General features: G+C 42.3%; 1 protein-coding gene across 1 annotated transcript in view; it reads left to right on the top strand.

Moving 5' to 3' along the window:
• Positions 1 to 16,048, top strand: part of LOC139554486 (nuclear factor of activated T-cells, cytoplasmic 1-like) — a 70,954-nt gene that overhangs the window by 17,594 nt on the left and 37,312 nt on the right. Inside the window, exon 7 of the mRNA XM_071367301.1 lies at positions 12,925 to 12,980. Coding sequence (XP_071223402.1) covers positions 12,925 to 12,980 — 56 coding nt within the window. The remainder of the gene's footprint in view (positions 1 to 12,924; positions 12,981 to 16,048) is intronic.

Here is a 16,048-nt window from a genome sequence, read left to right as displayed (position 1 = left end):
GGCAGGGTCTACAGTCAATCATGCATTACAAAAAGAAAACCAGCCCCGTCGAGGACCAGGATGTCTTGCTCCCAGGCAGACTAAACCACTTTTTGCCCGCTTTGAGGACAATACAGTGCCACTGACACGGCCCGCTACCAAAACCTTCGGACTCTCCTTCACTGCAGCCGACGTGAGTAAAACATTTAAACGTGTTAACCCTCGCAAGGCTGCAGGCCCAGATGGCATCCCCAGCCGCGTCCTCAGAGCATGCGCAGACCAGCTGGCTGGTGTGTTTACGGACATATTCAATCAATCCTTATCCCAGTCTGCTGTTCCCACATGCTTCAAGAGGGCCCCCACTGTTCCTGTTCCCAAGAAAGCTAAGGTTAACTGAGCCTCGTAGCACTCACTTCCGTCATCATGAAGTGCTTGGAGAGACGAGTCAAGGACCATATCACCTCCACCCTACCTGACACCCTAGACCCACTCCAATTTGCTTAACACCCCAATAGGTCCACAGACGACGCAATCGCAACCACACTGCACACTGCCCTATCCCATCTTGACAAGAGGAATACCTATGTGAGAATACTGTTCATCGACTACAGCTCAGCATTTAACACCATAGTACCCTCCAAACTCGCCATCAAGCTGTGTGCAACTGGGTACTGGACCTCCCTCTGCAACTGGATCCTGGGCCGCACCCATGTGGTAACGGTAGGTAACAACACATCTGCCACGCTGATCTGCCAACACTGAGGCCCCTCAGGGGTGCATGCTCAGTCTCCTCCTGTACTCCCTGTTCACTCATGACTGCATGGCCAGGCACGACTCCAACACCATCATTAAGTTTGCAGACAACACAATAGTGGTAGGCCTGATCACCGACAACGATGAGACAGCCTATAGGGAAGAGGTCAGAGACCTGGCCGTGTGGTGCCAGGATAACAACCTCTCCCTCAACGTGATCAAGTAAAAGGAGATGATTGTTGACTACAGGAAAAGGAGGACCGAGCACACCCCCATTCTCATTGACGTGGCTGTAGTGGAGCAGGTTGAGAGCTTCAAGTTCCTTGGTGTCCACATCACCAACAAACTATTATGGTCTAAACACACCAAGACCGTCGTGAAGAGGGCACGACAAAATCTATTCCCCCTGATAGGACTGAAAACATTTGGCATGGGTCCTCAGATCCTCAAAAAGTTATACAGCTGCACCATCGAGAACATCCTGACTGGTTGCATCACTGCCTGGTAGAGCAACTGCTCGGCCTCCGACCGCAAGGCACTACAGAGGGTAGAGCGTACGGCCCAGTACATCACTGGAAGGGGCCAAGCTTCCTGCCATCCAGTTCCTCTATATCAGGCGATGTCAGAGGAAGGCCCTTAAAATTGTCAAAGACTCCAGCCACCCTAGTCACAGACTGTTCTCTCTGCTACCGCACGGCAAGCGGTACCGGAGCGTCAAGTCTAGGTCCAAAAGGCTTCTTAACAGTTTCTACCCCCAAGACATAAGACTCCTGAACAGCTAATCAAATGCCTACCCAGACTATTTGCATTGATTCCCCCCCACCCCACCTCTTTTACGCTTTTGCTACTCGCTGTTTATTATCTATGCATAGTCACTTTAACTCTACCTACATGTACATATTACTGAAATTACCTCGACTAACCTGTGCCCCCACACATTGACTCTGTACCGGTAGCCCCCTGTATATAGCCTCGCTACTGTTATTTTACTGCTGCTCTTTAATTATCTGTTGTTTTTTACTTATCTATTTTTTACTTAACACTTATTTTTCTTAAAACTGCATTGTTGGTTATGGGCTTGTAAGTAAGCATTTCACTGTAAGGTTGTATTCAGCGCATGTGACAAATTACATTTGATTTGCTTAGATGTTTGGGTTGTGTGCCTCTGGCTATCCATACATTTTCAAAACAAGAAAATGGTGGGGTTTGCTTTGCTTAATATAAGGAATTTTAAATGATTTATACTTTTACTTTCACATTTTCATACTTAAGTATATTTGAGCAATTACATTTACTTTTGATACTTTAAAACCAAATACTTTTAGACTTATACTCAAGTAGTATTTTACTGGCTGACATTCACTTTTACTTGAGTTTCTTTCTATTAAGGTATCAATACTTTTACTCAAGTATGACAATTGGGTACTTTTTCTACCGCTGCCTGTCTTCATACAATACAAATCAATTAAATTGTAGTGCTTGTTCTTTTTTATTGTTTTAATTGTAATGTTTTTATTATTGTTTTGTCCATGCCAAGGCATAGGTCTAAAAACTGTTTAACGATCCTTCTCATAAATCCTGCCACAGAGGGTTTACCCATTTTACCAATATCATATGAATATTCCAATAAACAACACCCAGAATTTTGAGGCTCCTACTGTAGAGAATAACTAGCCAATATTGACTGAAACTCTTTTTTTATATTGTTGAGACTAATTGTCAGGAAAATTATTTGCCAGATGAATTTTTCCTTTGCAAACATTAGAGTTTTATTAAGGAATAATGTCCCTGTAGATAGGCCCACTGACATTTACCTGCTTCTCAGAACCACTCCAGCCCCATAATAAAAACAGCAGCTCATTATGCAGACACAATCCTGCCTCGGAGCTCCTGCCCACTCTGTCTCAGCACAGTAAGAGGGACCAAAGATAACATCTTTGACCCGTGGTTACAGTGTAGATCAGTAGTATTCAAAGTCGGGGTGGCGATGTTTATTGTATGGTACAATATACAAACATCTTCAAGAAAGATCATTTGAAAAATACACTTTTATTGAGTAAATGTATTTATTGGTTTCTTTTCATTTTAATAAGAGATTAGTTAGTTGAAGGTTATTTGTTGATGTAAAAATGTCAATTTACAGATTTTAACATTGTGTCATTAGATTTGGGGTGGGGTCCCAAGAAATGGGGGTCCCCACTGAAAAAGTTGGAATAGCACTGGCGTAGAGCATGGAGAGCCTTATAGGAAATGACACTACAGCCCTCAGAGCTCCCAGAAGTCAGGCTATAATCTGAAACGGCCTCAATCTGACATTGCTTCTTTCCAACCTCAGCCTGCCCAGAGATGGGCTCTTTGATTAGCCTCAGTACCGCTTGGGGAAATTATTCATCGTTTAGTCACTTTCTCAAGGTTTTGCCCCTGAATTTGTTTTGAAATTGATTTTGGCGGCTGAAGTTTGTTGACTCAAAACACAACATTATGTAAATGTCTAAAAATAGAGATGGATTTTGTTTTGATTTGATTTGCATCTCCAGGCCAAGATTGATAGATTAAGGATAGTCACCCGACTCATTTGCGCTTCTGACATTTTATCGAGGACCATAAATAATGCAGAATAATATAACCTTTTTCAAAATCATATATATATTTTTTTTTTTAAAGCATGTGGAGTTGTGTGTCAAGTTGCGTGCTTGTGTTCACACCACAGAGTATTTACATGGCGTGTGTCTATGTCTGCACAGCATTTCCTAGCAACCGCGAGTTATGGCTGAGAGCTGTGAGGGAATCCTCTTAGCAGAAAAGTCAGACATGGTGAGAAAGTCGCTCATAAAAAGAGTGCTTTCTCATCTGGGCCTGGCTGACTGGATGGCTGCCTGGTCCACTGCAGGCAGGCTGGAGCAACCATGGAGAAACACTCACTGTGTCAGTCAGAGACCCACTGTCCTTCAGTTTCACCAGTTTCCCCCTGCCTGAATCGACTGACTACTTTGTGACACGTGACACAAAATTCACCGTCTCCCTGTGAGTCAGAGCCAATGAGGACAGTCAGTCTAACCAGGTACTTTACAGACCTGCCCTGGAACAGCAACAGACCCATACAGGCATGGTTGTTCTTGGCCAGAGGTGCCGTCTATGTCTACAGTATGATCAAGGACCTCCAAATAGAATTCTGTGAGGATTATCAAACTGTAAGAACCTTACCAAATGGTGTCTGGAATTATCTGAGGAAATTATAGCTAACCTGTAACGTGTACGCTAATAACCAGGAGTCGGAAAGCAAGTACAGGGGGTGCAAATGTAATAATAAATAGAACATAGTACAAAACAAGAAACACACAGACATGAAACAGAGTCAATAACGAGGGGAGTGACAGATATAGGAGAGGTAATCAGGAAGGGGGTGGAGTCCAGGTGAGTGTCATGAGGTGCAGGTGTCCGTAAGGTGCAGGTGTCCGAAACGATGGTGGCAGGTGTGCGTAATGATGAGACAACTGGAGACGTCGAGCTCTGGGGAGGGGGAGCGGGAGTAAACGTGACAGTACCCCCTCCCTGACACGTGGCTCTAGCCGCCAGACGACGCCGACCAGAGGGATGGTCCCGAGGACCAGGAGCGGGCCGGTCGCTTCTGCTGAGGCACGAGAACCTGTAGAGCCAGCTGAAGCGAGGAAACCTGACGAGCCTGACGAGCCGGCTGAGGCATGGGGAGCCTGACGAGCCAACCGAGGCTTGAGAACCTGTCGAGCCAGCTGAGGCATCCCTGGTTGCTTCTTCAGCGGCACTTGGACCAGCATCACCAGTAAAAAAATATATCCCGGTTGCTTCCCCTTGGTGGGGCGTTATTCTGTAACGTGTACGCTAATAATCGGGAGTCGGGGAGCAAGTACAGGGAGTGAAAATGTAATAATAAATAGAACATAGTGCAAAACAAGAAACACGAAAAACGTACAGACATGAAACAGAAACCGAGTCAATAACACCTGAGGAAAGAAACCAGGGGAGTGACAGATATAGGCTAGGTAATCAGGAAGGTGATGGAGTCTAGGTGAGTGTCATGAGGCGCAGGTGCACGTAATGATGGTGGCAGATGTGCGTAATGATGAGACAACTGGCGACGTCGAGCGCCGGAGAGGGGGAGCGGGAGTAAACGTGGCATAACCATCCGTCTTCCTCAGAGTAATGATTAGCCTACACTCAGTGGGAGGGGTGCTCTGTGTTACTTATCTGGTCAGTGCTTCTGGATTTAATTAATTGCATTCTCAGAACAATGCCTTCCACTTTGAAACCGTTCAGCGGTTTGGCCGGCCTCGACATTTCAGAGAACAATATCTGTTTTCATAAACAAATCAATTATATGCACATAAACAGGGAGTTTATGTTTTTAGAAATTACAGCGTACAGTTCATATTTGAGGAAAACAAGAGGCATATTTTTTTATGAATTGATGGTGGCATAGAGTGTAAAGTGATTATATTGTAATGTAGAAGACAGACAGTGTGCTGTATTGAGTAGTGAACCTCACTACAGCAAATACAGTATCCCCTCCAGCTGCAATTGATTGAAGCAGTTTGAAGAGCTGGCTTGCCTCAATTAACGCCCTTCCCTGCGACAGCATGCTTGCATGCAATACCCACAATCCACGTGTTCTGGGGGTAGCACTGGAAGGAAGAAGTTACAGTCATCAGAACCAGGACAAGGGTTCTCTTTCACCATGCCACATGGGCCTGGGTAGCGCATGTGTTTATATTTACTGTACGTTATGAGGGTTTTGGGTATACGCCACCCTGCTGTTTGGCTTCGGGCACTAGGGTTTACTCCACCCCACTCCAATTAAAGAGCACAAGGAGCTGTTTGATTCCCTTTATAAACTCTGCATGACAAATAGCTGTATTGTATACTACTTCATTCAAATCCACGCTGGCTGCCATAAGAGTGCAGTACACCACCAGTGTTGTGTCTATTGGCTAACCTGTGTTATGTCTGCCTTGTGAAAGGTCATTACTCCTGTAGGCCAGGGTTTGTTGAGGTGAGGGAGTGGTCTGGTTGGCACTGTTCCCAAGGGTTTTGATGGTGAGAGGCATTGTGCAGATGTTGCTCAGGCCCAATGGAACATTCTGTGGGTATCAGTTCCCCAGTACACTCTGCACAACACCTCTCACCATCAAAGTAAAGGTAAAAGGTATCCCACGCATGACATGCCTATAGACACTTTTTCAGGTAGAGGGGAAACAACAAATTGCTCAATTAAAGGTTTTGCTTCTGCATTAAAAAAAGTATTATACAGTAGAGAGAGAGAGATAAGAAAAGGGGAGACGAGGGCATCCCGAGTGGTGCAGCGGTCCGGGAGACCCATGAGGTGGCGCACAATTGGCTCAGTGTCGTCCGGGTTAGGGGTGGGTTTGGCCGGCCGGGATTTCCTTGTCCCACCGCGCTCTAGCGACTCCTGTGGCGGGCCGGGCGCCTGCAAGCTGACTCCCAGTCGCCTGTAAGCTGACTTCGGTTGCCAGTTGGACGGTGTTTCCTCCGACACATTGGTGCGGCTGGCTTCCGGGCTAAGCGAGCAGTGTGTCAGAAGCAATGTGGCTTGGCAGGGTTGTGTTTTGGAGGATGCATGACTCTCGACCTTCACATTGCCCGAGTCCGTAAGGGAGTTACAGCGATGGTACAAGACTAATTACTAATTGGGTATCACAAAATTGAAAAAAAGGGAGATAGGAAATGAGAGGGGAGATCAGAAAAACATGTTTACTTTTTGCGTAGCCATCTAAGGTTTCCCTTTTGGAGTGGTTCCCAGAGTGGGAGAGAGAGGGAGAGAGTGGAGGTGGACGTGGAGAGGGCCCCTCCTGCCTCTAGTCTCCAGACATAATGGGAGGCATTGGGAGCTATCAGTCAGTGCCAGCTTCAGTCTCTGCCACATCACAGCCTAAGCAGACCCAAACCAAGGATGCCCTATCTGCAATGGGCTGTCTGCTCCACTGCCTGTGTCTGTGTTTACCTCTGTCTCACTTTATAAGACCAGACAGCCTTCAAAATAACATCTGTCATAATATAGACATAATCAAGAGGGTTTCTATCTGTAGAGTTGTAATCCTTAATGGGAAAACCACGTGCGTTTACAACATTACAACAACAAAGTGTTACTGCAAACCACGAACACTGTCTTTCCCCCATTTTTTTTTTACCTTTATTTGAACAGGTAATGCATATTGCGACCTACAGTAGGTCTCTTTTTCAAATGTGCACTGTATGATACAACATAAATATACACATTATAAACACAAAAAAATCTATTATATATATATCAATATTTACAGTATATTGGTCATATTGGTCAAGGCTCCCGAGTGGCGCACAATGGGATTGCCTTGCAGTTCTCCAGTTGTATCCACTGAAAGCGGTTCAAGAGGTTCAAGGCACGAGGGCACGGGGGCATGGGATGGGACGCAGAGCATGGGACGGGACGGCATGGGATGGGACGCACAGAAGACGGACCTAGCCCATGGGGAAGGGAGGAGGACGAAGGGGGAGGGAGGTAGACCCCCACCCCGCCACACTGGGTAGCACAGAGCAACACCTTAAGGGGCATTGCACTAATAATGGCGCTGACTAGGGAAACGTTCCCGCTGTTCTTAGTGCCAGTCTGCACGTTCAAACTAAAACAATGTAACTAATAATGGCATCTTTATGCTTTCGTTAATAAAATGATGATAAAAATACTCTTTCAAAATGCCAATGTTTATTTAGTTATGGATCCATAGCGAATTAGTATGGGAATAAATATAATTGAATTACAGAAATATTTTGTCTAATGAAGGTAAACAAATTGTTGCTTAACTGGAAAATACTCTTTCAAACACACACGGTCACGTTGTACAGCGCCATTATGGTTATTAGCAGGTAGTTGAACAATAGACTTGCCTAGAAGCAGAAAAGGGGGAGAATTCTATCGTCAAATGTATTTCTTAGTTAGGTTGGCTGTGTCACAACCGGCCGTGATTGGTTGCAGTTTCAGTTTAATCCACCAGAAAAGACAAAACAAATAATACAACAAAAAGTATTATTATTATGTATCACATCTGACCGTGATTGGGAGTCCCATAGGGCGGCGCACAATTGGCCCAGCGTTTCTCTCCCTCTAAAAACAGAAATAAATGTTTTGGCCTTTACAAATATTATTTTGGCCTTCATTCAGATTACAATCGCTCACTTTTTTTAACGAAATAACCTCCAAAATATCGTTATATATTATCAAGTTGATGACACAGTCATGGCACCTACATAAAGCTGAGTGACTCACTCATTCATGGCTTTGGATCAAAATAAATAAGTACCAACATTCTTTCTGATAGTCTTTAATAAAGAAATGTTTTGGTTATCCTGACCTGGACACCATGTACAGTATTATAATAGCCCGTTATGGGCTATTAGCAGGACAATATACCTTTACCAACACCTCTCTATATTTTGATAGTTTGTGGATGGGGCTCCCACAGTGCAAAATGCCTTGCTACAGATGTAGGTTCGATACCCGTGCTGGCCGCCACCGGGAGACCCATAAAGGGGCTTTTGGTTTCTGAGACAAGCATGGGGACTGATCTTGATAAATCAATGAGATTTTTATTTTCACTGAATCTCCATTTGGGTATTGGTTAGACTACAATTATACAATTAGGGTGTAGAAATGTTATGCTCTTAGTGTAACCTTTATTTAACTAGGCAAGCCAGTTAAGAACAAATTCTTATTTACAAGGACAGCCTACTACTTCCTCCCCATCGGGGGATTGAATCCCGGTCTCCCGTCCGCACGACACAGGGATTCTTCAGCTAAATAGCCCAGTACTGTACTGCCGACCATCACGTTGTACAGCGCCATATTTTCTGTTCCATCCTAACAGAAACCCAGAGGGTTTTTAGTTTTTCATGGAATAGAAACAGCATAATATTATTCTAATTAATTAAGCAAGTACCAGTCAAAAGTTTGGACACACCTGCTCATTCCAGGATTTTTCTTTATTTTACTCTACATTGTAGAATAATAGTGAAGACATCACAACTATGAAATAACACACATGGAATCAGTTAAGAACAAATTATTATTTACAAGGACAGCCTACTCATTCCTCCCCATCGGGGAATTGACCCCCAGTTTTCCGCTTGCCCTCCCCGTCTCTGGTAATAACAATATGGAAGGCTATCAAATGCTTTTCAAATATTCCCTCTGGTGGTCAAACTAGCACTAACTTGCATTGACAGAAAAAATGGCTGACAATTAAATGACGTGCCACAGAATGCTGCTTGCATTAGTCATTGCGGCACACCGCAAGGTGTGCCGCAGTATGACGCGACCTTTAAAGGAGGAACCACTGTAGTTGGTTGTAATTTTGGGTAGAGCAGACATTTCCATATGTTTTTGTTAGCTGCATGTGTGACCATAACTCCACAAGTCCTGTTTATGATATAATTTGTGAAGATTATACCTTTAAAAAAAATGCAAAAGATAGTTTTTTTTATCAATTCATATATTTGAGTTTAACCACTATTTGTTGTTATTTCTGGTGGATTAAATTGAAATTGCAACCAACTTTTTATTGCTTGTTTTAAAATAGCGCTATTTGGGAGATTATTTCCTTTTCAAATAACTGAAAGTGAGAGGTTGTAATCTGAATAAAGGGAAAACTTGAACATTGGGTGAGACATTTTTACTAATTTGCTAGAGAACCAGTTTGGATGTAAGTATAACTTTTGTATGACTGAAGCCTTTAGTAAGAGGTCTAATGATGTAATATTTAACAATTTCTGCCCTCCAAATTCATATTCATTATATAAATAGGTCCGTTTAATTTTGTTTGGCTAGCTGTTCCAAATAAAATGTAATATTTTTTTCTCATATCATAAAAAAAACGGTTTGCTAGGTGTAGGCAAGACCATAAGCAAATAGGTAAACTGGGATATGACTAAAGAGTTTATCAGTGTCACGCCCTGACCTTAGTATTCTTTGTTTTCTTTATTATTTTGGTTAGGTCAGGGTGTGACGAGTGTGGTATGTGTGTTTTTGTCTTGTCTAGGGTTTTGGTATGTCTAGGTGTGTGTGTGTAGTCTAGGCATTATGTAGGTCTATGGTGGCCTAGATTGGTTACCAATCAGAGGCAGCTGTTTATCGTTGTCTCTGATTGGGGATGCTATTTAGGTTGCCATTTTCCAGTTTGGTTTGTGGGTTATTGTCTATGTGAAGCTGCATGTATGCACTCTTTGTTTATAGCAGTCACGTTCGTTTTGTTAGTTTGTTTAGTGTTCTTCGTGTTTAGTCGTCTTGTATTAAAAATATGTCTTCACGCGCTTTGGTCTCCTCACTACGACGTTCGTGACAATCAGGGAGATTTTTCCACAAATAGGCAGGTGTTTTCCTTTCTATGGTATCAAGATCTTATCTATTTTTGCTAACTTTCTATAAAAATGTATTGGAGTGAGATCATTTCTTTCTTTCTGGATATTTATACCGAGTATATCCACATCACCATTTGACCATTTTATTGGTACACTACACGGTAATGTAAAAGTTGTATTTTTTGTGATTTTTTTATTTCACCTTTATTTAACCAGGTAGGCCAGTTGAGAACAAGTTCTCATTTACAACTGCGACCTGGCCAAGATAAAGCAAAGCAGTGCGACACAAACAACACAGAGTTACATATGGAATAAACAAACGTACAGTCAATAACACAATAGAAAATGTCTATATACAGTGTGTGCAAATGAAGTAAGATTAGGGAGGTAAAACAATAAATAGGCCATAGTGGCAAAATAATTACAATTTAGCAATTAAATACTGGAGTGATAGATGTGCAGAAGATAAATGTGCAAGTAGAGATACTGGGGTGCAATGGAGCAAAATAAATAAATAACAATATGGGGATGAGGTAGATTGGGTGGGCTATTTACAGAATGGGCTATATACAGGTGCAATGATCTGTAAGCTGCTCTGACAGCTGATGCTTAAAGTTAGTGAGGGGGTTATGTGTCTCCAGCTTCAGTGATTTTTGCAATTCGTTCCAGTCATTGGCAGAAGAGAACTGGAAGGAAAGGCGGCCAAAGGAGGAGTTGGCTTTGGGGGTGACCAGTGAAATATACCTGCTGGAGCGAGTGCTACGTGTGGGTGATCCAATACATTATATAGTACACTTATCATAATTTGCTTGTAATCCAGAGAGGTTAGAAAAATGATCTAGATACTCTATGAGGCTGTGGAGGGATCCAAGTTGTGGATTTAAAGAAACATGAATCATCAGCGTACAATGAAACCTTTGTTTGAAAGCCCTAGATTTCTAATCCCTTGATATTATTGTTGGATCTGATTTTAATAGCTAACATTTCGATGGCCATAATAAATAGATATGCCGATAGTGGACAACCTTGTTTTACGCCTCTTGACCATTTAAAACTTTCTGAGAAGTAGCCATTCTTTACTATTTTACACCTAGGGTTAAGTATACATGATTTTAACCCATTTTATAAGAGATTCTCCAAAATGGAAATGTTCCAGGCATTTATATATAAACTCCAGTCGTATTTTATCAAAAGCCTTTTCAAAGTCAGCTATGAATAGCAGGCCTTGTTTCCCAGATTTTTCATAGTATTCTATTGTTTCCAGTACTTGCCTTATATTATCTCCAATGTATTATCCATGTAAAAAACAAGTATTTTTGTATCACAACACTGAAGTGTAAGGGGCCTCCAAAAAATTTTATGGACTAGATCTTTACATTTCCCACTTGTATCCTGTTTCAGTAATAATGAAATCAGACCTTCTTACTGAGTGTCGGATAATCTACCATTTACATAGGAGTGGTTAAAACATGCTAATAATGGTCCTCTGAGTATATCAAAACAAGTTTGGTATACCTCCACTGGTATGCCATCCAGCCCTGGAATTTTCCTGGACTTAAAGGCTTTAATTGCATCAAGAAGTTTCTCCTCTGTAATTTCACCTTCACACGAGTCTTTCTGTACGGCTGTTAATTTTACATTATTAATAGGAAAAAATCCATTCAATTAGCTTCGGTTAGACTGAAGAGACTGAAACGAAAACATATGCTTAAAGTGCTTTGCTTCCTCTTTCAAAATATAATTTGGTGAATCATGGGTGACTCCGCTCCGTCATTTGTAACAAGTTTCAGTAAATTATTTTTGGTAGCAATTCTATGTTGAAGATTAGAAAAGAATTTGGTGCATTTTTCCCCATATTCCATCCAGTTTTCTTTATTTTTTAAAATATAGTACATGACCAGAATTGTTACAAAGGCACTTCTTAGAAAGTTTAAGGACATTTTTTATGTGATTTCATTTCTATTTCAGGCTTTGTTAACGAGTCATTGGCGTAAGAGAAAATAGTGCAGTGGTTACACTGTTTCTTATAAACTGTGTGAAAATGACTTTATGTTGATGTCTCATAGAAGAATAGCAAAATAGGACCTTTTTTAGGACCCGTGTTTCCAACAGCTGTGATGCACTATTTTATTGCCTGATGGGAAAGACTATTTGTTTACGACAAGTTGAGTGTTAAAAGAAGTTTCATTAACAGAATATAAAACAAGTAAAACATTTAATAATACTTTAATGACCATGACTAAAGCACCGATATTTGAATATGAGCTATTTAAAACGGTGGGTTGGGGAGAGAAACTTAATGCCAAGGCTTCACTTTCCAGTCATTCACAGCCCATTGGTTATCGGAATCCCCATTTTATAACCTCATTAACAAGCCCACAAGTCACAATTGGTCATGCAGTTTGGGATTCCACAAAGGAATGAATTCAGGGTTTCTCTCATCGACCAAAGACGTCAGAGATCCCTTTGGTATGGACTATGACTCGGGTCTCAGAGGTGCATCAGAACGCCCCCCTTGGCCCGAGTGGTTTAGCCAAGAATGAGACTGAGGATATGAGTTCATCGGCAGACTCAACTGATGTTGGTGATAGCCTTGGTTCTGTTGGAGCTTTTTAATAGACCACTGATGTCAGACAGAGCTAATAATGAAATCATTCACAACATCATGGCTTATGATGTCAACATTTACATGAATTAGTCTAGCTAGTTTCGGTAGTTACAAATTTTTGCAAATCTGAATACTGGTACATTTGTCACATATCATTTCCCCACATGCTTACCCTCTCTGTTCTACTCTCCCTTCTGTAGATGGCCATCACCTATGGGAGACAGAGGCCAAGGTTGACAAGGACTCCTCCAAGTCTGTAAGTCCAATAAACAAGACATTCTGCATTTCTGATAGGTATTTCACAGCAATGTTTGTGTTAGTTGGAAGACACTCTGCTGAGTCTCTGTTACTCTCTCTGAAACACCCAGCATACGACCTGTGTATGGAAAAGACAGTACAGTAGACACACTTTGAATTATTTTCATTTCTGAATTAAGGATACTCCTGGGGAAACGGTGTTGAGCAAAAATGTTTCAAAAGGTTCTGAGGAGTTCAGCGTTTCCTTGTTGGAGTGTATGTTTGACAGGGTGTGCTAGCTGTCTTGGTCTGGTACAGCTGGGGGGGGGTCGGATGCTGCTGCAGGTAGGCCAGGGGCCGGGGGAGTCACCCAGAGCACTCTTTTCTTCTGGGAGACTGGGACTGAGACTAGGCGATTAGAGTGTGTATATAGTTGAAGTCGGAAGTTTAAATACACTTAGGTTTGAGTCATTAAAACTCGTTTTTCAACCACTCCACAAATGTCTTGTTAACTAACTATAGTTTTGGCAAGTCGGTTAGGACATCTACTTTGTGCATGACACAAGTAATTTTTTCAACAATTGTTTACTGACAGATTATTTCACTTCTAATTCACTGTATCACTATTACAGTGGGTCAGAAGTTTACATACACTAAGTTGACTGTGCCTTTAAACAGCTTGGAAAATTCCAGAAAATGATGTGATGGCTTCAGAAGCTTCTGATAGGCTAATTGACATAATTTGAGTCAATTGGGGGTGTACCTGTGGATGTATTTCAAGGCCTACCTTCAAACTCAGTGCCTCTTTGCTTGACATCATGGGAAAATCAAAAGAAATCAGCCAAGACCTCAGAAAAAAGATTGTAGACCTACACAAGTCTGGTTCATCCTTGGGAGCAATTTCCAAACGCCTGAAGGTACCACGTTCATCTGTACAAACAATAGTACGCAAGTATAAACACCATGGGACCACGCAGCCGTCATACCGCTCAGGAAGGAGACGTGTTCTGTCTCCTAGAGATGAACGTACTTTGGTGTGAAAAGTGCAAATCAATCCCAGAACAACAGCAAAGGACCTTGTGAAGATTCTGGAGGAAACAGGTACAAAAGTATCTATATCCACAGTTAAACGAGTCCTATATCGACATAATCTGAAAAGCCGCTCAGCAAGGAAGAAGCCACCTCTCCAAAACCGCCATAAAAAAGACAGACTACGGATTGCAACTGCACATGGGGACAAAGATCATACTTTTTGGAGAAATGTCCTATGGTCTGATGAAACAAAAATAGAACTGTTTGGCCATAATGACCATCGTTATGTTTGGTGAAAAAAGGGGGAGGCTTGCAAGCCGAAGAACACCATCCAAACTGTGAAGCACAGGGGTGGCAGCATCATGTTGTGGGGGTGCTTTGCTCCAGGAGGGATTGGTGCTCGTCACAAAATAGATGGCATCATGTGGTAGGAAAATTATGTGGATTTATTGAAGCAACATCTCAAGACATCAGTCAGGAATTTAAAGCTTGGTCGCAAATGGGTCTTCCAAATGGACAATGACCCCAAGCATACTTCCAAAGTTGTGACAAAATGGCTTAAGGACAACAAAGTCAAGGTATTGGAGTGGCCATCACAAAGCCCTGACCTCAATCCCATAGAAAATGTGTGGGCAGAACTGAAAAAGCGTGTGCGAGCAGGGAGGCCTACAAACCTGACTCAGTTACACCAGCTCTGTCAGGAGGAATGGGCCAAAATTCACCCAACTTATTGTGGGAAGCTTGTGGAAGGCTACCCGAAGCGTTTGACCCAAGTTAAACAATTGAAAGGCAATACTACCAAAATAGTAATTGAGTGTATGTAAACTTCTGATTCACTGGTAATGTGATGAAAGAAATAAAAGCTGAAATAAATCATTCTCTCTACTATTATTCTGACATTTCACATTCTTAAACTAAAGTGCTGATCCTAACTGACCTAAGACAGGGAACCTTTACTAGGATTAAATGTCAGGAATTGTGAAAAACTGAGTTTAAATGTATTTGGCTAAGGTGTATGTAAACTTCCGACTTCAACTGTACGTTCGGAAAGTATTCAGACCCCTTGACTTTTGCCACATTTTGTTATATTACATCCTTATTCTGTAATTGATTTCACAATTTTTTTGCTCATAAATCTACACACAATATCCACTAATGACAATGTATAAAAATGAGAAACAGAAATACCTTATTTATGAAATTATTCAGACCCTTTGTTATGAGACTCGAAATTGAGCTCAGATGCATCCTGTTTCCATTGATCGTCCTTGAGATGTTTCTACAACTTGATTGGAGTCCACCTGTGGTAAATTTAATTGATTGAACATGATTTGGAATGGCACACACTTGTCTATATAAGGTCCCACAGTTGACAGTGCATGTCAGAGCAAAAAACAAGCCATGAAAGAAAGAACTGCCCGTAGAGCTCCGAGACAGGATTGTGTCGAGGCACAGATCTGGGGAAGGGTATCAAAACATTTCTGCAGCATTGAAGGTCCCCAAGAACACAGGGGCCTCCATTATTCTTAAATGGAAAAAGTTTGGAACCACCAAGACTCTTCCTAGAGCTGACCGCCCGGCCAAACTGAGTAAACGGGGAAGAAGGGCCTTGGTCAGGGGGGTGACCAAGAACCCGATGGTCACTCTGACAGAGCTCCAGAGTCCCTCGGTGGAGATGTGAGAACCTTCCAGAAGGACAACCATCTCTGCAGCACTTCTCCAATCAGGCCTTTATTATAGAGTGGCCGGACAGAAGCCACTCTTCAGTAAAAGGCACATTACAGCCCTCTTGGAGTTTACCAAAAGGCACCTAAAGGACTCTCAGACCATGAGAGACAAGATTATCTGGTCTGATGAAACCAAGATTGAACTATTTCGCCTGAATGCCAAGCGTCACGTCTGTAGGAAGCCTGGCACCATCCCTATGGTGAAGCATAGTGGTGGCAGCATCATGCTGTGGGGATGTTTTTCAGCGTCAGGGACTGGGAGACTAGTCAGGTTCAAGGGAAAGATGAACGGAGCAAAGTACAGAGAGATCTTTGATGAAAACCTGCT

Source organism: Salvelinus alpinus, chromosome 26, assembly GCF_045679555.1.
Source record: "Salvelinus alpinus chromosome 26, SLU_Salpinus.1, whole genome shotgun sequence".
In the NCBI taxonomy this organism is placed as follows: domain Eukaryota; kingdom Metazoa; phylum Chordata; class Actinopteri; order Salmoniformes; family Salmonidae; genus Salvelinus; species Salvelinus alpinus.
Note: the sequence above shows the minus strand (reverse complement) of the source record. Positions and strands in the feature narration are given on the sequence as shown.